The sequence below is a fragment of the Ahaetulla prasina genome, chromosome 2 (assembly GCF_028640845.1).
Source record: "Ahaetulla prasina isolate Xishuangbanna chromosome 2, ASM2864084v1, whole genome shotgun sequence".
NCBI classification, from domain to species: Eukaryota; Metazoa; Chordata; class Lepidosauria; order Squamata; family Colubridae; genus Ahaetulla; species Ahaetulla prasina.
In genome coordinates this window covers 126,210,267-126,232,064 of record NC_080540.1, presented here as the reverse complement: position 1 = coordinate 126,232,064, position 21,798 = coordinate 126,210,267, and the positions used below count along the sequence as shown (strand labels likewise).

Here is a 21,798-nt window from a genome sequence, read left to right as displayed (position 1 = left end):
GAATCATTCCTTTTTGTTGGAACTATATGTTTGAAAAGGGGCAGAAGGAATTCTTAGCAACCTTACCCAAGCCAAACTTCCAAAACGAATCCTGAAAGGAAATGGACATAGCATGATAATGTTATACATCTATATCAAATGGCAAATACTCCCAATACCACTTCGTTTCTCTCCCACTGAGTCCTTCTATTAGTGATATTCCAGTGGTGATATTCAGCCAGTTCTATCCAGTTCGGGAGAACCAGTAGCGGAGGTGGCGGTGGGAGGCTCTGCCCACCTGCCCAGACATCATCAAGACCTGTTTTTGAAGCTTTGCGCACGCACACGCTTACATTTGTGAACCGGTAGTGAAGGTAAGTGAATACAACCCCTGATTAGTCCTATCTTCAATCCTCTCTCTTTCTCTTCCTCTCTTCCAACCCCAAAGTTGCTTTTTTGATGGGCACTACTTGTGAAGTTCAACTCAGACCAGATTGGAATCCACTTTTAACCTTAATTTACTAACTCTAGACAATGACAGGCAAAGCTATCATTAATTAAGTAGTCAACATTTTAATAGTATAAGAGAGCTGAACAGTAAAAATGAATTAAAGCTTCTAACAGCTATAGAAACTTTGTAATAAACGTTTTGTATGCTTTCTAATTTCACCATCATTTCTGCTGCCACAGAGTAACATATCTGTCCCTTTGGAAACTATGTAAGTTCCTATTAGGTAAAGTCAGAGACTGGGATACTGACTCAAGCAAGCAAACAGACATAACAAAGCAAATTTTGGCTTATTTTTCAGCACGCGTTCTGTTCCTTGGCACGTGCAGCTCAGTCCAGTTTTAATTCTCTTGTGATAAACAAAATGTTCCTTTGAGAGTGTTAGTTATGTTACTGTTATGGTTATTGCATTATAACACACGAGCCCCTTTCCAACTGTGGCAGAAAGGCTTCCATCCCCTACTTTACGATACTTTAGAATTATGAGGGAAGTGAAGTGTTCAGAAGTTTCCATTCTGATCCAAGCTTTAGTTTGCATGCTTCGAATTAAGAGCAAGAAGGGTGCTGGATTTTTAAAATAATGTGTCATGAAGACACACAGAACTCTCATTTCATCAAACAGTGTAGGGCCAGAAGCAGCTATTGCAATTGCAAAACTGAAATCTTAAATATTGCTACAAGTGGCCTGATGTTCAAAAGAGAAGAAGCATGAAAGTGAAATATACCTCCTATGGGTGAGCACAAACATTTTTCAGAACAATGAAAATTCACTTCATACCTCATCTCCATATAGGACTGATATAGTGTCTCCTGATTCACTTCATAGGGCTTATGAGCCCTGGGCAGTGTTCCCCAACAAGGCCACCCCCTCCCATAAATACTCTACAGCAATTCCCCAGTTCCTTTACTAGTCTTCTAATCAGGAAAGCTGAGAGTTATGTCTTGCTTTCAATCATCTAACCACACGTTGAAGAAGAGTATTAGCCCTTCTGCCTGTTCATCAATGAATATGGGAAAGAATTACAAAGACATGGAGGCCAAGCCACCCAGGTGAAGCCTCCTCTCTTCTAATGCAGAAGTATCAGAGGTGGATTTCAGCAGATTCTGACCCATTCTGGAGAACCGGTAGTGGAAATTTTGAGTAGTTCAGAGAACAGGTAGTAAAAATTCTGACTGGCCCCACCCCCATCTATTCTCTGCCTCTTGAGTCCCAGCTGATCGGGAAGAAATGGGGATTTTGCAGTAACCTTCCCCTGCAGTGGGGTGGGAATGGAGATTTTACAGTATCCTTCCGCCACGCCCACAGAACCGGTAGTAAAAAATTTTGAAACCCACCACTGAGCATTATGATTGGGACAGAAACAGCACCCAGAGAAAGTCCTACACATTCCCGTAGTTATCAGCATTCCTAAATGAACCCCTGAAAAGAATAATTCTTATTCTTATTGTCTCAGAGAAACATCTGGCATCTGGTTCCTTCAATGATGTGAAGCAGGAAAAGAGAAAAGAAATACAAAGAGAAAATAGCATAGCCTTCACAGGGTCTGTCTCTCTATTCCGCTGCAGGCATTCCATCTCATAATTGCACTATCATTTATTTATCAGTTAGATAAATATTTGGAATGTTCTGAGTCCCCAAAACTTTGTTATCATCTTTGAATTCATAGCATGCTCCCAATGAGCCTTGGTAAGTATTACGATCGATCGATTGATCGATCGATCGATCGATCGATAGATGATACACAGACAGACAGCCTGTGTGTGTGTGTGTGTGTGTGTGTGTGTGTGTGTGTGTGTGTGTGTGTTTGAAAGAGAGAGGGGGGAGAGAGAGAGGGAGGACTCTGGGTTTTTTTAAATTATTTTGGGTTTTTTAATTTAATTTTATTATTTTTTAAAATTTATATGCTGCCCATCTCACTGTCCTAAGCAACCTTTGTTTATGATCTTTTCCAGATGCAAGAGGCACCTGCCCTTGAAGTCCCCGTACATTACGAAAGCATATAATGGTGCTTCTGATGACCTCAGAAAGTCACAGGTTAATTGCCTTATTCTTGCTTCAGAAGAAATGCTATGACCAAAGTTATATTAGTGCTTCCTATGAAGACCCACCTCTTCCTGCCTCCCATTTTAAGGATATCCAGAATGAGCTTCTTCCTCCCTCTAAGCTTCTTCCTCCCTCTAAGAAAGGGAAGGAGAAGGCTGCTTGTTTGTGCAGCAATGAGAAATTTATGACTACAGTTAAGCCAGAAGCTATATGGAAAGAGAACTATGTTTTCCAGTGATTCTTCCAGTACATTATTAGTGGTGGAGAAAATGACTCTCCACCCCTAAATTACACAGCACTAACATGTTTCTGCCCAGAAGAAATTTACAGAATTTGTTGTCGATGCTTTTAGGCTGCTAAATTTTTTTTTCTTATAAACATACAATCAATTGCATGTTCTCCCTCCTCCTTGATCAAGATTTTCCATCCCCAAATATCCAATAGAATTCTGCAGGTCCCAAAAGCACATATAAGAAAGGGAAGGGAAGTCAAATGGTTTGTAATACGGGCCTCTGGTGGCTCAACAGACTAATGCAGTCTGTTATTAACACAGCTGCTTGCAATTACTGCAAGTTCAAGTCCACCAGGCCCAAGGTTGACTCAGCCTTCCATCCTTTATAAGGTAGGTAAAATGAAGACCCAGATTGTTGGGGGCAATAAAAGTTGACTTTGTATATAATATACAAATGGATGAGACTATTGCTTAACACAATGTAAGCCGCCCTGAGTCTTCGGAGAAGGGCGGGATATAAATTCAAATTAAAAAAAAAAAATCTCAGCGTCTGAATTCAAGGCTTGCATAAGTTTGTCAATTCTTTGAATCCTTTATCTCATGCATCCAAGGACACCAGAAGGGCTAGAAAAATTGATTTAAAAGAGCAAGTTATAAACTCCAACTCAGCTTGTCTAGGATTGGGTGGGTTTTTTTAATCTTAGTATTTCATGATTTCCTTCATTGTTTACTTTTGAATTTTTGTGCTCTGTTAATCTTTTGTAATCTTGCTATTTTTTAAAAAAGCAGTAAAGTTGGAAGAAAAAGAAAACAACCTTCAAACTGACCTTGGCCATAGACAACTCCTTTCCAATTTCAAACCATTCTCATTTGCTAGATTTGCTAAACTGGGAGAGTTTTTGTAAAGACCATTCAAGAATTGTATAAATGTTTTTTTGAACATTCAAGTCCGCTATCATTTTGTCAAGTGGTATTAATGACTCATTATTAAAGCAGCCCTTTAAAAAGATAAAGCAAACATGCCCTCCCTTTGAGATTTCAGAATTTTAAATTATGAATGAAATTATTTTGATTTGTCAAGGAGAGACCTGACAAAATTGACTAAGAAAGCTCTAAAGACCACCAATCACTTGCATCTGACCAAATGGAAAATACATCATTGCACAACCCAGTGAAAAAGCTGAAGGAGTTTAGAAAGAGAGAACTCAGAAGAACTCTTGCCCTCCTGAGAGCATGACTGAGCATGTGAGCATCAAAACCTATCACTTCCTGACTCCAAGACTTCTCAATAGCAATCCACTGAACTTTAGAATAGGCAACAAACATTTTCTCTTCTGCTTTACAACAGACAGTAAAGCACAGGATCCCTGCCAAAGTCAACACATACCCCTTAAGACCCAGATCTCCAGACTGTGGTCATGTTCAAGAGATGGTTTCATGCAGGGGTGGGATCCTACCGGTTTAACAACCAGTTCGCTAAGCGGACATGCGCAGTTTGGAGAAAACGCACCTTCCACATTGCTGCCGGCAAGAAAAACAGCTGAGGCATGGCAATCCATTCGGCTGCACCAATCAGCTGGGCTTTGGAAACAGAAATATAGGTGAGTATAACACAGGGGTGGGTGAGTGGGCCCACTTCAAAATCATGGCTGAAAGTCAGAGCTAATGGTGTGCCCGAACCAGTCCGAACTGATAGAATCCCTCTACTGGTTTCATGTCTTCTGGTGGCATTCACAAAGTGGGAGGGCAGCAAAGATGAAGGGGTTTCACCAGTTGCTTTGCACATCTTGGACCCATGAAATCCAGATACCATAGACCTGCAACAAGCCAAATCTAGGGCAGCCATTGCAGTATATGGATCAGGAATAGGGACTGGATGTGATACCCATACAGTTTCTACCAATTCAAGGATCAGCAACTAGTCATTTAAACTTGACAACCCTGGAAATACTGAAGATCAGGACTTCTGGTCTGTTCTTAGAGAAGATTGGGATTGTTCTTGGAGTAGTTAAAATTCTCATCCCTTTTCACTATCCTTCAATATTGCCATACCCTTCGATAATGACTGGGCTACTAGAGGGTGGGCAAGAGAAGTGGCTTGAAACAATAAAAGGCAGACCAAAGTTCCCTTTTCTAGTGCTCTCCTCATATTACAAACCATTTGGGAGGCACTCATTTAAAGAAAACTGAAATGCAATCATGGTCCATTCAAAGATAGTTAACAGAGAAGCAACAAATACTAGATCCAAGAAAGTGTGAAACCAGAGCAACCCTTAAAAACATAGAAAGAGAAGGGGGGGGGGAAATAATAACCTTGGCAATGTTTTGGGGGGAAACATCTGTTATCTCTGAAAAAATGCTGACATTGGATTGTTACTGTTTAGAACAGAGTATAGAAACCAGCAGAGCAAATAGCGTTGACCCAACATGGAAGCATATGTGTATTTGTAAAATACTTTGGGAGGATGTCAGAGGAAAGGAGAAAACGTTTATCTGACACCATATACCTACTAACTTCACACTACATTCTGTGGGACATGGTACAGAAGGTCATGAGTTCAAACCATCTGTTTCCTTCCTTTCTTTCCATTATGCCAATGTCCCATTGCTAGAACATACAATAACTTCCTTGGACTAATAAACAAATAAGGAATATATGGAATATGACAGTAGGAAGAGAATTTGCCTGGCATGTGACAGGCTTACATGCCTAACTAATGGCTGGCCTAGACAGGTGTCTCAGAAACTACAGATTTTAACTCCTACATTGCATTAGAATAGGGGAAGCTAAGGTTAGCCCTGCCTTGCAACAGAGGAAGCAGCCCTAGAAGGCCCCAAGAAAGAAGATGAATGCTAGATACTGGAATAATTTTGAAATACAGGCAGTTCAGTTGTTTGACAAATATGGGATAGTGAAAGAAGTTTTAAGTACAGATAGTTCTCAACTTATGACTGGTGGTTTAACAACTATTAGTAGGCAGTCAAGGAGCAGGTGCTTTATAGCCCATAAATCACTTCTGGGTAAAATATTGTGCCACCCTACCCTGGTGGTTACATGGCCACATTTTGGATGCTTGTTTGAATTTACAACTGGCTGCCAAATGATCGCTCTTTGCAATCGGTGGTCATGTGATCACCATTTGCAATCTTCTCTGCTGGCTTTCCAAGCAAATGGAGGAGGCAGGGGATTTGAATCCATTTCCCCTCCTTTCTGTTTAGGGAAGGGAAATCTTCCTGAACATTGAGGGAATGGGCCTCAAATCTGGTAAAAATGCTAGCAAAGTCAACATTTGGAAAGGCTCTGAGCCTCAGCATTTCAGAACACCGAGATTTGTAGCCTTTCAGACTGCCAGCTTTACCCTCTCTGGAGAAAAAAATGCTAGTGAGTGCCATTATTCTCCCACTGAAGGTTTGGAAGAGTCCTTCTCCAAATCATGTGATGTGAACGGGGTGGAGAGAGGATCCATGCACTGGTGGGCTCAGCCAGTCAATGCCTCCCAGAATGCAGCAGCTTTCTATATTCTGTTGGGCAATGGGTCTCCCAGGGCCTTCCACACCCCATGAGGCATGTCTACAAAGGAGAGAGCTTGGATTGTGGTCATTGAGCAAGGCAATCATATGAACCCCTCACTTAAGTCACAATGACTTAAGACTAAAATTCCAGGCTCAATTATAATAAAAAGTCCAGGACTGCATGAATTGGTCCTGAAAGACTTTAAATGGACACCATCTGGCCTTCATGCTGAACAGCATTCCTAAGGGAAGTAAGTGATATTATGTGTAAAGCATCAATTTCTATCTGAGAGAGCCCTAAAGAGGCCTCTGATTGACGTAGATAAGGCAGCAATATGCACCTTTGACTTCACAGCTGCCAGTCCTGTCTATCCAGCATCTCAGAGATGAATATTCTATGTACGATGTTGCACCTCCTTTCAATTCTAACCCATCCCACATTCTCATCTCTTCTCCTACACATACTGATTTGATTCTCTAGGGAAATATTTTATGTATGAATAAAAGAAGGAAGTGATGTACAACTTTTCTACTATTTTTCCTCCCTTCATTTGCACTGATCAGAGAAGTTCAGCCCAGCCAAGTAATTATCAACTTTTTTCCAAGGTACTTCCCTTCCTCTTCCTTTGGCAAGTTGGTTCAGGGATTTTATTCTGCAACAGTGTACTTATTTAGGGCAAGGGTCTTCAACCATGGCAACTTTAAGACTTGTGGATTTTTAACTCCCAGAATTCTGAATTCTGGGAGTTGAAGGCCACAAGTCTTAAAGTTGCCAAGGTTGGAGACCCCTGATTTAGGGGAAGGGGTGGTTTTAAGAATGATGCACTCTGCAGAACAGGCAGAGAAAATTTGTAGCCCAACAAAATGCCTCCTCAAAATGGAGAAAGAACAATGTGACTTAACAATGTGACTAGGATTTTGAAGACTCACACTGAGCACAAAATTCTGCAATTGCTCCTCCCTACCAACTCATAATGCAGGCAAGAAGTAAGTAGGGGATGGCATAGACAGATGGGTTCGACTGTCCCCTCAAGCCCATTTTTGAAGCCTCGGAAGAGCAAATGAGCAAGTGTTAATAGCATGAATATTCTGAACAAGGTCCAAGATGCTGCACTGATTGCAACAGTGGCTCTAGACTCTTGTGCGTGCAGTTTATATCATACATATTAACTGTGAACAGCTGCTCATGCCAGACCAAATTAGTACATCAGCCTTTTGCCATTGATGGTAGTGACTAAGGGCAGCTTCAACTTAATGATATGTAATGCAGTCAGAGACAACAAGTGTGCAGATGATCATTGTAAATTGGAAAGTCTAAGTTCTTCTCACAGCAACTATGCAAAGCGTGATTGACAGTACAGCCCTTTGAAGGCAGGAATGATATCCAGAAATCAGTACAGTGATGTACAGGAAATTCAGTTCCTACGTCATGCAGAACAATGGTTATTTTCAACTGGCTGACCCATGCTTCGTTAAATAAGACACAGCGGCGGAGTGCATATCCTGCTAAGCCACAAAGCATGGGCTACAAAACAAAATGATAAGGTGTACACAATATCTTAAGGGACGTGGTGGCTCAGTGGCTAAAACGTTGAGCTTGTTGATCGAAAGGTCAGCAGTTCAGCGGTTCGAATCCCTAGTGCCGCGTAATGGGATGAGCTCCCGTTACTTGTCCCAGCTTCTGCCAACCTAGCAGTTTGAAAGCACATAAAAAATGCAAGTAGAAAAATAGAGACCACCTTTGGTGGGAAGGTAACAGCATTCCACACGCCTTTGGCATTTAGTCATGCCGGCCACATGACCACAGAGACGTCTTCGAACAGTACTGGCTCTTCGACTTTGAAATGGAGATGATCACCGTCCCTAAAGTCAGGAATGACTAGCACATATGTGCAAGGGGAACCTTTATCTTCTACACAATATCTAAGATAAAACCAAAAAGTTTGTAAGATGACTAAGTGCAATGCACAAATTCAGGCAGTATGAGGAATCAATCCTAATCTTCCAGCCTTGGCAAAATCCCATTTGGATAACTGAGATCAAAAGGAGGCAGTGTACTTTGGATCTGAAAGGAGGACTTTTGCGAGTCTTCCTCCTTTTTTTTTTTTTTTTGCAAGGGGCAACTACAGTTGATCAAATCCAGAATAAAATCCCCATTCTGCAATGAAGATAAACTTCTTAAACCAGGAGATCCAAGGTTCTTTCTAAAGTGCTATCTTAGCTATAATGTGATATATATGCATAGCATGTGTTTTTCAGAAATAAGTAACCATAAAACTATAGTTACAGTTAATGCAACATGAAATGTAACCCTGATTATCATTTCGATTATCATCCACCTTGCTAGATTGGCATTCGGATATATAATTGCCCTAATCTTGTTTCTCTTCTAGATCTTCTAGAGCAAATTGTGAGAATTCTATGCCTCCTGTGTTTTCTACATAACGGATTGTGTAACTTATTGCATCCAGAGGCTGACAAAATATATGACAGCATGTTTAGCCAAGTGAAAACTTATACAATTGCCTATATTTTAAATTATTTAGTAGTTACGGTATTGTAGCCAAGGCAGACTTAAGTAGGAGAGTGAAAGCTACACAGAATTGAATTGGTTAAGTGGGCAGTCATAAAAATTGAAGAGGAGAAATAAATAACTCAAGAATGCAATGTTTCATTATCAAGAAGTCTAGGGATATCCTTATGGCATTCCACCTCAGTTTTAACCAGGTCTATTTCTCTTCCTTGTTCCTTCAAGTCAGTTTGGACTCCTAGTGACTGACAGTACAGAACAAATCAACTACAATCTTCTTGGCAAAATTTATGGACATGGCTTGTGCATGCTGTTTTCCTAGGACTGTGAAATTGTAAATGGCCCAAAGTTTCCAAGCTGACTTCATTCCTAAGGCACAACTAGAACTCCCAGATCCCCCAATTTCTAACATGGTACCTTTAACCACCACTCCAAACTGTCTCCAATTATCTTTAGCTTTTTGAAATTAATATGCCGTAAAAAGGAGAAAGAGGACAAGAAAAGAAAATATGTTTTGCACAGTACGTATTACTTCCTTCTGACCAGAGGTGGGTTTCAACAGGTTCTGACCACTTCTGGAGAACCAGTAGCGGAAATTTTGAGTACTTCGGAGAACAGGTAGTAAAAATTCTGACTGGCCCCGCCCCCATCTATTCTCTGCCTCCCAAATCCCAGCTTATCGGGAAGAAATGGGGATTTTGCAATATCCTTCCCCTGGAGTGGGGTGGGAATGGAGATTTTACAATATCCTTCCCCTGCCACATGCACCAAGCCACGCCCACCAAGCCACACCCCTTGAACCCGTAGTAAAAAAATTTGAAACCAACACTGCTTCTGACGTCTAGCTCTTCCAATTTCCTCTGCAGAAAAGCTATTTGCATCATATTTCTAAAATAACACAAATGAATACCGGTTTATCTAAAGAAGCTAAGCCTGATGGTACCAGGAAAGTGAAGAAAATGAATTCTGCCTTTTTCAAAACACTTTCTGCTGAAAAGCTGTAATGCTGAAATCAATTTATTAGTATGCAAGGAATGTCTCATTCCTTTTCCAAGAGTGATAAGAGAGTCTCTTCCGTTCTATAACTGCATATTGACTCTGTAGGAGTGAAATGATTCAAAATTTTGGGTAGTTTTCCCTTCCTTTCTTAACATTTGTGTCATAGCAAATTCAGGTCCTCCTACCCACCAAAACAATACACATTCCCCACAGCATTGAAATTACTAAGTTTAGCACATCGATGATATATAGAACCTGAAGCACTGAATCAACAGCTGTTTTCTTCATATAGCAGATAAGTGGGAAGAGAATTCCAAGGAAGTATTAGATGTGTGTCTTCAATAAAACTCCAGATGATTTGTTTTAAAATGCAACACATTTTAAGGAAGGGTGTGGGTGGGAAGTAAAGCAGGATTCATGATTCTAAAAATAATATATATATATAAGGGGCGAAATTCAAAAATCTTCCCTACCAGTTCGGTAGGCGTGGCTTGGTGGACGTGGCAGCGGAAAGATAGTGCAAAATCTCCACTCCCACCCCACTCTGGGGCCAAACAGAGGAGGTATTTGCTGGTTCTCCAAACTACTCAAAATTTCCGCTACCGGTTCTCCAGAACCTGTTAGAACCTGCTGAATTTCACCCCTGAGATGTATACTGTATGGTTATTGACTCTCATGGACAATAGTTAAACCTGGAGAAAGGTGTTTTCCTCTCGACATTCCTAGCTTCTGTGTAAACATCTGCATATGTAGACACTCGTGTTCCTCCTATACTATTATTATACGACTTTAATTTTTGCTGAAACTATACACAAGCACTGAGAAAATACTACATCTACCATTTGGGAGATGCTAAGTCAGGGCCAGTTTCAACTTTATCAGATACCCACTAAACCTGTTAGGTTTTTACTACAGGACTTTAGCTCAGCCATTCTTGGACAATTTTTCCCTACCTTTTCCCTCTTTGTGGAGAGGGGTGTATGTGCTATGATGAGGAAGATGTCAGGAAATGTCCCTTACCTACATTACACAATTTCCTGAATGACCTCAAGGAATATGGATCTCCATTCCCAAAGATGTCAGGATACTGACTCCTATAGAATTGTTTAAGATAAAGATAACCTGAAGGCAGACAAATAAAATATGGCTGCTCTTCCTCCTTAAAGGGAGGAAGGACAACAAAGAATGTCCTTAAAAGGACAACAAAGAATGTTCTTTCTGTGCCAACTCAGTAAGCTCAAACTGCCCAAGGAGCTGCTGATCCAATTCTACAGAGGAATTATTGAGTCTGTCATTTGCACCTCTATAACTGTCTGGTTCGGTTCTGCAACCCAACAAGAAAAACACAGACTTCAGAGGATAATTAGAACTGCAGAAAAAATAATTGCTACCAACTTGCCTTCCATTGAGGACCTGTATACTGCACGAATCAAGAAGAGGGCCGTGAAAATATTTGCAGATCCCTCGCATCCTGGACATAAACTGTTTCAACTCCTACCCTCAAAACAACGCTATAGAGCACTGCACACCAGAACAACTAGACACAAGAACAGTTTTTTCCCGAAGGCCATCACTCTGCTAAACAAATAATTCCCTCAACACTGTCAGACTATTTACTGAATCTGCACTACTATTAATCGTTTCATAGTTCCCATCACCAATCTCTTTCCACTTATGACTGTATGACTGTAACTTGTTGCTGGCAATCCTTATGATTTATATTGATATATTGATCATCAATTGTGTTGTAAATGTTGTACCTTGATGAACGTATCTTTTCTTTTATGTACACTGAGAACATATGCACCAAGACAAATTCCTTGTGTGTCCAATCACACTTGGCCAATAAAATTCTATTCTATTAAATCTATTTGGCTGATCCAAAGAGAAACACTAGTATGGACCCTGGCTGAACTGTAAAAATAGAATTGGCACAGGAAGGTTGGGCCTCACCACACAGATGAATGATGCCAAAATGACACATGTACAATGGCATTTACACAAAATTTTTGCAATAGTACACTTGCATCATTATGGGTCATAATTTGTGCCCCTCGCAGGATGTCCACAGGTAGCCTAATTGTCCACCAGCTGTGTCTGAACACTGAAAGGGTCCATAGTTGATTTACTGCCTGGGAACTATAAAATTAACCAGTTAATGGCTGGGTTCATAATGTTACACCAGTGGTTTTTTAAACCATTGTTCTTGAACTGCTCACATATCCACTAAGCCAAGAGCAGACCAAATTATACGTCCATAATAACAAATATTTTTAAGTTCTAAAAGTAAATTTCTAGAATTCCTAATCTGAGGAACTCAAAGATAAATTTATGTGTATACATTTACCCAAAGTACGGTTCATCAGTAAAGCTGTAGACAGTCTAACAGTAACAGAGTTGGAAGGGACCTTGGAGGTCATCTAGTCCAACCATCTGCTCATGCAGGAGACCTGTACTAGGGATTCGAACCGCCGAACTGCTGACCTTTCTGATCGACAAGCTCAGTGTCTTAACCACTGAGCCACCTAGTCAGGCTGTTTCTGTTTGTTTCTATTTGACCCTATTTAGTGGATACTCATGTATTATCATGAGTATTACCTCACAGTCATGTATTACCTTCTATCACCAATCCAAACTTTTAACAGTTCATATACGTAATTTATTTACTTGAGAATAACAGAGAAGAAAAAAAGACACATAGTATTAGAGATCATCTTTCATGAACAATATGCATTCCCCTGTGCCAATGGCCAAGAATTAATCAATGCTGAACAAGATTATACCTGATAAATCTTTTAATTATAAACTTTGCCTAGGAGAAATATATCAGACTACAATCAGAATTGCAAGGTTAAGCAGAAATTCTAGTTTACCTAAGTAGGAACAAATCTTAACATATTGTAATAGCTCTGTATGAACTCATTAGTGCAACCAAAACTTGACAAATATTTGTATTCCAGGAACAAGCTGCAGCAGTTCTGTACCTTCCTGCTTTGCAAAGAAATGAAATGGTGCCGGTGCAAGACGCACTATCCAAATAAAACTCCATGTCATGCTGTCACAGAACTTTCCCATGCAATGGTGCAACTTATTTTTAAGACGTGGTTGTCTCCTATATTTCCTGTTTGGTGCTTAATAAAAAAGGAACCAGAAGGCAAAAGGTTTCTTTCCACAGAGTTAGAATCATCTGGGTTACATACATCTGTCCCAAATGACTAAGAATCCAGGAAAACAAATCAAGACCAACGATCTTTGCTTCATTACACTGGTGTGTCTCTTTCTCTCCATTTCTGATCTTCATCTGCACAGAAACTATGACGCTGAAGTGGCCACATTTAGAATAGAATAGAATAGAATAGAATTTTTATTGGCCAAGTGTGATTGGACACACAAGGAATTTGTCTTGGTGCATATGCTCTCATTGTACATAAAAGAAAAGATACGTTCATCAAGGTACAACATTTACAACACAATTGATGATCAATATATCAATATAAATCATAAGGATTGCCAGCAACAAGTTATAGTCATACAGTCATAAGTGGAAAGAGATTGGCGATGGGAACTATGAAACGATTAATAGTAGTGCAGATTCAGTAAATAGTCTGACAGTTTGAGGGAATTATTTGTTTAGCAGAGTGATGGCCTTCGGGAAAAAACTGTTCTTGTGTCTAGTTGTTCTGGTGTGCAGTGCTCTATAGCGTCGTTTTGAGGGTAGGAGTTGAAACAGTTTATGTCCAGGATGCGAGGGATCTGCAAATATTTTCACGGCCCTCTTCTTGATTCGTGCAGTATACAGGTCCTCAATGGAAGGCAAGTTGGTAGCAATTATTTTTCTGCAGTTCTAATTATCCTCTGAAGTCTGTGTTTTTCTTGTTGGGTTGCAGAACCGAACCAGACAGTTATAGAGGTGCAAATGACAGACTCAATAATTCCTCTGTAGAATTGGATCAGCAGCTCCTTGGGCAGTTTGAGCTTACTGAGTTGGCGCAGAAAGAACATTCTTTGTTGTCCTTTTTTAATGATGTTTTTGATGTTAGCTGTCCATTTGAGATCTTGCGATATGATAGAACCCAGAAATTTGAAGGTTTCTACTGTTGATACTGTGTTGTCAAGTATTGTGAGAGGTGGAAGTATGGAAGGGTTTTTCCTAAAGTCTACCACCATTTCTACGGTTTTGAGTGTGTTCAGTTCCAGATTGTTTTGGTTGCACCACAAGGCTAGTTGTTCGACCTCTCGTCTATATGCAGATTCGTCATTGTCTCGAATGAGACCAATCACTGTTGTGTCATCTGCAAACTTCAGTAGCTTAACTGATGGATTTAATTTGGATTTCACTCACCTAATTACATTAACTGTTATTCAAGATGACTGCTTTCCGGGGCATCATCAGAAAATGTGCATTGTTACAAATCCAGCCGAGCTTTACTTTATAGGACCAGCAACTTCTCAGACACTCTCAAAGTAGATGCTGGCTATCGGAAACCCTCACTGTACGTCTTTTAACCTTGGGTCAAAGGTGTGGCTGTGGCATAAACCTTGGATTGAATCATCCCCTTAATAAATTCATTTATTAAGAAGTTGGCCATTCTTAATAAATAATATGTCATTATATTTACTAGATTGTTTACAATATTTCTATCTATATCGGTTCAGTGTTCTAATATGAAATTATTATAAGATTACATATCTATGTGTGCCAACAAGATTTGCCAGGGTTGATACTCTGCATAAACTGGTTCTCCCTCATCAACAGGATGGTGCAATATATATTAAAAGGAATAAGGAAACTCATTCACATCCTTGATAAAAAAAATATATTAAGCAACCCAATTTTCCCTAGACATCTTCTCCAACTTTGCTATTAATATGTAAGTGGACCTACATTTAGATCCTGCTTACCCCACCTCAAATACCATCATGGAAGAAAAGCAAAATATTAATACACTTCTTCACCCATTTCCTTGGACATTTATTATCTAGTACACATTTTTTCTACAGCCTGTCATTCCCAAGCAACCAACTGGAACTAATATGATTTTATTGTATTTATATTGAAGAGTCAATTAACAATCATGGATTTTGATCCAGGAAAACCACAGCCTATGACTTCAAGGAGAAAGAGGACAGAAAGGTGTTCATTCTTCTAAATATTTATTTATTCATTCATTCACTCACTCACTTACTTACTGCCCATCTCAATCAATGATTCTGGGTGACTTACAAAGTTGCTATACTGCTACTTAGGGGGAGTAAGGGAGGTGAGGATGGAGAAGTCTGGCATATTTTTCAAAAACATAAGGATCCTTCAGGAATGAAATATTTGAAATGAGCATCTGTTACTTTTTATGGAACATGAACAAAGTTCCTGGAATCTCTATGCACGTCCCGAACACTTAACAATATACAATATCTCTTCATGCTAAGCCAGTTGCAGAGATTGAATTTCAGTTCAGGGCATGACTAGAACAGAAAAGAACAGCATTCTGGCATGGTGTGGCAATGGATTTCACATCAGGAGCTTTGATTTCTTTGCTGTTGTGTCCAGCCAATCTAACACTCTAGAGCTTGTGAATACCAGCACAGGTGAAAGCTGGGCAAATGTGAAAGGAAATGCCTTCAAAGCCTTGCCATGTCCTATGACTGCAGAAAGTTGGAGAAAAAGAGAGATGCCCATTTGGCAAAGGAGAGGCCAAATTAGCCTTCCTCGATTCCGGGATCTACAAACGTGCTAGACTATTACTCCAACTAGTATTTTTATCAGGTTTAATGGTTGGGGATGACAGAGTCCAGCACTAAAGATCCTGGATTGAGAATAATAGTCCAACTTAATCTGAATAGGCAACAGCTACCCTATGACTATCATTAAGATTATGATTCTTGATGAACCTTATGACTTTTGATGAACATATCTTTTCTTTTATGTACTCTGAGAGCCTATACACCAAGGCAAATTCCTTGTGTGTCCAATCACACTTGGCCAATAAAAAAATCTATTCTATTCTATTCTATTCTATTCTATTCTATTCTATTCTATTCTATTCTATTCTATAACAAGACATTACCACATGAGGGCAATTTATCAGCTAAAGTGTGACAGTCTTAATACGCAGCAAACAACTCAGTTCTCAGCCTGGGTCAAGTTCTAAGCAATAAGCCAGCACATACTTCAAAGATAAATAGACTGAGAGCACAAGAGAAAAGGTTTTTAATTCCAGTTTAATCTCCTATTAACTAGTTTTATTTATTTACTTACTTATTTGGTTAATACAATGTTTCATTTCCAAAGACTGATAGGATTAGGACTACTTCTGAAAAAACTGAGAAAAATAACCTTGTACTTCAAATACAGCATAGCAGCCAAACGCCAATGCAGGAAATTGTGGAAACAAGATTAATTTTCTCCAGTAATGTGTGTTGTTGTTCCTTAAATTCCTGTCAAGCTGTTTTGAGGGTATCTTTATATTGCATGTTAAGAAACAGCGACATATTTTTATGGCCAGTCAAGTGCTTAGTTTTACATGTATAGCTGAGCTGGCAAGACTGGATTCTTACACTTTAACCTGAATTTATTCTTTTTTTTTTTTAATCAGTCTCCAACATATACATCTATGGAATAATTTCTTACAGATTAACACATTAAAGAAATGAACCATAACTAAAGTTACCAATGCATTGACATGGAATTATAGTATGTGTGTGTATGTGTATCAATGTATCATATAAGCAGTCATGTCTTTTTTTTTTTTATAATCAAAGGCAATAACTGGTGGTTGATTACAGACTCTGGTAGAAACTTCAGGAGGGAGGAAGGGAGGGAGGGAGGGAGGGAGGGAGGGAGGGAGGGAGGGAAGGAAGGAAGGAAGGAATGTAGGTAGGTAGTGATAAATGCTGGGGAAGAAGAATGACAGAGACATGCTATGAGCTATTCTAATTTGCATGGAAAAAATCTACGACTCTCCCAAAAACAATTTACAGCATCCCTTACCACTACAGTATACACACTGGCTAGGGATGCTGGGAGTCATAGCTTGTAAACATCTATACAATTTACTTCTGGGCTAGACTTTAAGATTATAAAAACATATGAAGATAATAACCCAAGCACGTTATCCATTAATTCAAGTTTGACATTCAGTCTATTCCTATATTGAGCAATAGTATAAACACAACATGAAAGTTGGCTACAGAGTCCTGAATCAGAATATAATTTACGTGAGTAGTCCATGCTGGATAAAATCGTGTACTTCTAGGTTAAGAAAATAATAACATAATACAGTTCTGATTGTATCTAAATGGAAAATAATACGCCCTGAACTCTGCTGAGTTGCCAAAGGGATGTGAGGCGGTGGCCAACCACCTCAGTTTTTCCAGCTTCCCTCGCTTCTGCTCCCATCCTCCAGTCCAATGTAACAAAAGGAGTGGTGGATCTCTTGGGCTCCCAAGACAAAGGTCAAATCCTACTCACACCTGCCCACTGAACTTCTGAGTAAGAGAGCTCCAGTTGTGGCCAGAAGCCATGCTTCAATGAAGATGCAGCTGTTTCCATACTTCAATAATCTCCCATTGTGTAGATGAAATAAAAAAAATGCTCTACTCTTCTGAGAACAGAGCATACCGCAGTTGCGAGCAGAAAACATGGCAGGGGGTAGGCCAAAGTCTGTGACCCACTACACCTTCTGTTTTGCTTCCAAGGACAAAAACAACAGCATCCTGAGAGCTTCCAATCAATGCTGTGTATAAGCCATTCAACTGCTTTGCACTTTTGATCATCCCACTTCATGATGGAGCTTGTCACTGGTAGGATTTTATTTTCTGTTCTTTACAGGCAGAGAGAAGTCTAACAATTTATATCTAAGGAAATACAAAGTCAAAATCTTCCAAATACAACCCCCTCAATGAGACGAGCCCCCGTTCCTGCCCCAGCCCCTGTCAGCCTAGCTGTTCAGAAGCATGCAAATGCAAGTAGATTAATAGGTACCACTTCGGTGGGAAGGGAATAGTGTTCTGTGTGCCTTTGGCATATAGCCATACCAGCCACATGATTACAGAAAATGTCTTCAGACAACGCCGGGTCCCTCGGCTAAGAAATGGAGATGAGCACTGCACCTTACAATAGGGCAGGACTGGACAGGGAAACCTTTACATTTTTACTATTCCCCCATCCAAATAAGTTTTGCAATAGCGAAACTAAAGGGGGAAAAAAAGATCATCATCAGAGGCTATGACCTGACTTCCGGAGTAAGGCCCAACTTTACAATTTTGCAACTTAAAATATTAGTTGTAGCAAAGAGATTGAGAGTTCTACCAATGCCCTTCACTGAACTTCTTCGTAACTCCACAGAATAGGAATGAATTAGTAATCCTCACATGTTTCTGCAAGTTATCTAAGAGAGAGAGAGAAAATGGTAAAGCAACAAGCCATTTATCAACCCCGGAAAGAGTTGGATTTCTTGGTCTTTCCTAATTCTCAACTAAAACCTCTCTATAGTGCTGATTCACCCATTGTGCTTTGTTTGATTTGACTAAACGTGATTAAACCACAATTTAGACCTTAATCCCAATTAGCGGTAAATTTAATAAACATGCAGTAGATCAGCGGTCTCCAACATTCGCGGCTTGGTGGCCCACTTGGTGGGGGGAGAGGGGAACCAGGCTATACGAGTAGCAGGCTGGCACACATGTGCGCATGCAGCTCAACTTGTGCAAGTGGTGGGCCGGCACACACGCGCATCCACACGCAGCTCAGCTAGTGATGTTGTGCATATATGTGCGTGTGCACCAGCCCGATGCATGCACAAGTCCAGCTGTCCACCGCTCACACAGCCCAGTTGCAAAAAGGCCTGGGGATTGGGGATTCCTGAAGTATGTAGATAGCTAGCTAGACAAATGTTATTTATTATGATCATTGATCATTGCAAAGTAAATTAGGTAGGCAATAGGGTACAATTTACTTGGGCATTGGCTTATTTACCTTTGCTAAATTTTACAGACTATAAAACAAAACTTTGTAATATTTAGGGAAAGGGATGGATTTCTGTTGGAAAATAAATAATTAAAAAATCTGAGGCTTTTGAGAATTTTGTTATTAAAGATTATGAGGCCAAAGGAGATATTCCTGTAAAACTGACAATATACAAGAACTGTGGTCTCTTGAGCAAAGAGTAATGGCATATGACATTTTCTTAAACTCCATCTCTATGATGGTTGTGAGGTGAGTTTTAAAGCGGCCATAGAATAAGATTCTTCTAAATTGTGGAACTATAATAGGATATAAATATTAAGTTGGTCTAATTTATGCAGATTGATGATTTTCAAAAATATCTCCAATCAGGAATGTCTATTCCATTTCACTTTCCATATCGGTTGTCTAAGAAAGTGGTGTTTCTGAGGGAATTAAAAGTCAAAAAAGCGGTTATGTGAGGAAAATCCATTCCTAGATGTGTTGCAAATATGAAAGGTTTCAACCATATAGCCATGATACCATCTTGAGTCTTTTGAACTCGTCTGTATCTCTCCCTCTTTCACAAAAGGCCTGATATTCTCCAAAACTAGAGAAACTATTGTATTTCAATTTCTGAAAGAGTAATCTTTTCCATTTTGAAATGAAGCTGTTGATTAACGTTATAAACCAGATTCATGTGGGGAGATGGATAATCTTAACCAATAAGCAAATATATTTCACCGAAATTGTTTTCCATCTTAGTGATCCCAATTCCTGATGGAGTACTAGTTTGGGTAAATAAATCAGAAAATACTATGCAGAAACATGGATTGCATGCCCTCTAAACTGGCTGTGTTGCTATGTGAATTCCATATATATGAGCTTTAGGTGGGAATAATTTTAATATGCCATCATTAAAAACATACCATAAAAGAATGTCCAGATTTGGACCTGATTATTTTTCAGTTTGGAGATCTCTTGCTCATTTCAGTGCTGACATGTGAGATATGTGGCTTTAAGTCCAAGCTGTCCCGTGGAGAATCCCCAATCTTGGTAGCCCATTAGGTGTGACTGTATTTGCTGTAAATTCTGGAAGATGATTTTAACTCCCAGTCAAGGTTCAGAATTCTAGCACTGAAGTGCACAACTGAATGATGCCCAAGTTGTCCAAGTCCGTCTTTCAGCTCGCTATCTTGTTCCCCAGATTTGCCCATTCTTAGACTTTGTCCTTGTCCTTGGATCCACCCGAATTTCATTTATAGGCCTAGAAAAGACGAAGCTCCTTATTGCCGATCAGCAGCTTTTTGAATGTGAGTTTTTCCTGCCTTTGCATCTATGTCAGTGCATGTGGTTTTAAGTACTCACAGCAGACAGGGAGAAGACTTTTTTATCAAGGAAAGACCATTTCTGGAAAGGAATAAGACTGCCACCCTCAGTTTTTCAATCCTCCTCCTCAAAAAAAACAAAAAAACCTCCATGTACTTTTAACAAGGCTATGCAACAACTGACATCAGTGGAAGCTATTTTAAAATCTCATTGCCATGTAGCACTGTTTTCAAAGGCGAGTCAATGCTACCAACAAAAAGGCCTACTCTCCCTCCTCATGAAGTCACTCCTATTTTCTGTTTAAAAAAGTCACTTCAGCAAACTTCAGCAAGGCTTTAAAATAACTTCTAAGATCCTGATAGAGGCCATTTTTAAACCTCACAATAAAGCAGGGTTAAAAAAAAAACAATGAAAGGAATCAAGGCAATAAATTTAGTATCTAGGGAAAATTGCTCACAGCTTCTCTAACCTCATTTGGTGTGCACCCCCTCCCCCCAAAATATTTCCATGGGTTGAAATACATTTCCAATTCCTTATATGCTATAATTTACTATACATGAAACCGGATACAAATATAACTTCATAACTGCTATTACTATGCAGAAATCTGCTGGAAATTGGACTTGTCTGATCACATTTACTCACATTGCAACCATGCTCATCACCCCCTTGATTCTAAATAACTTCACTGACTTCATATTTGCTTTGTAGTTCAATTAAAATGTTAGTAAATAGGACCAGCTGCCTTTAGCTACAAGGGAGAATGACTTACTTTTTAAAGCAGTGCCTCCTTAGAGGCAATCATCTAGCATCTCTGTTGCACTTGTTTAGTACTGGCTACAAATATTTTTATTGACTAAAGGCACTTTCAATTCCTTAGTTAGCTCTTGGCTTACACGCTGCTTTTAATTGGTGTCTTTTCTCTTTTTATTACTATTGCACTATATGCTGCATTATTGATATTGTTATATATTGCATAAATCATCATTATTATGCAGAAGGAAATGAAAGATGTTATATACATTATTTACATTATGGACAAGGAACCTATGCTTACCAAAGGCCAAACTGGAACTATTTCAGATACCAAGGTCAGTACAGAGAGATGATGGTACTTAAAAGTTCAGCAATACCTGGAAGATCACCAGTTGTCCATTCCTGGTTTGCATAAGCCAGTAAGCAAAAGGATCTGCTTTGACTAATAGCAGTTTTTTGAATTCTCATTGGAAAAGCCTCCCTCATTATCTGCTACTTCAGCTTCTATTCGCTGGAAATGGTCAAGGTTTTGAATGCTGCACCACCATGTGAAGAAGGGCTGCACCCAAAGTTGCAGCATCAGAAATGGTAGCATCAGTGCATTCAGTTCTATGTTTTAAACTCTCTCTTTTAAAGCTGAGGTTTTCAAGATACGGCATACCATATCCGCTGCAGGAACAGCAGAGGCCCTAAAATTTGTGTAATCGGCTTTTTACAATCAAAGGGGGGGGAGAGAGATGCGTTTCCCCCTCCCCTTCCTTCTGTAGTTTTGATTCTCAAGTTACCACAACAGTGTGAAAGCAACAGTGCAAAAGAGTACCAGGCAGACCTGACATGGCTCCCTGCAGACAGTAAACAAAAGAAGCCATTTCTGTGACTGGGATACATTTAAGTTATTTTAAAAAAAAACACCTTTCAATATCAAAAAGAGAAAGGAAATGTTTACAAGGCTCCACTAGTCACAATA

The 21,798-nt window shown here is 39.6% G+C and overlaps 1 protein-coding gene across 4 annotated transcripts in view; it reads right to left on the bottom strand.

Annotated features, from left to right (window-relative positions):
* The window catches only part of SEPTIN9 (septin 9), a 296,825-nt gene that overhangs the window by 139,373 nt on the left and 135,654 nt on the right, over positions 1 to 21,798 (bottom strand). Inside the window, exon 1 of one of the 4 annotated variants that reach the window (XM_058174063.1) lies at positions 8,016 to 8,198. The exons of the other annotated variants lie outside the window; for them this stretch is intronic. Coding sequence (XP_058030046.1) covers positions 8,016 to 8,064 — 49 coding nt within the window. The 5' untranslated portion in view covers positions 8,065 to 8,198. Of the gene's footprint in view, positions 1 to 8,015; positions 8,199 to 21,798 lie in introns of those variants that run through there. 4 annotated transcript variants of the gene reach the window in all.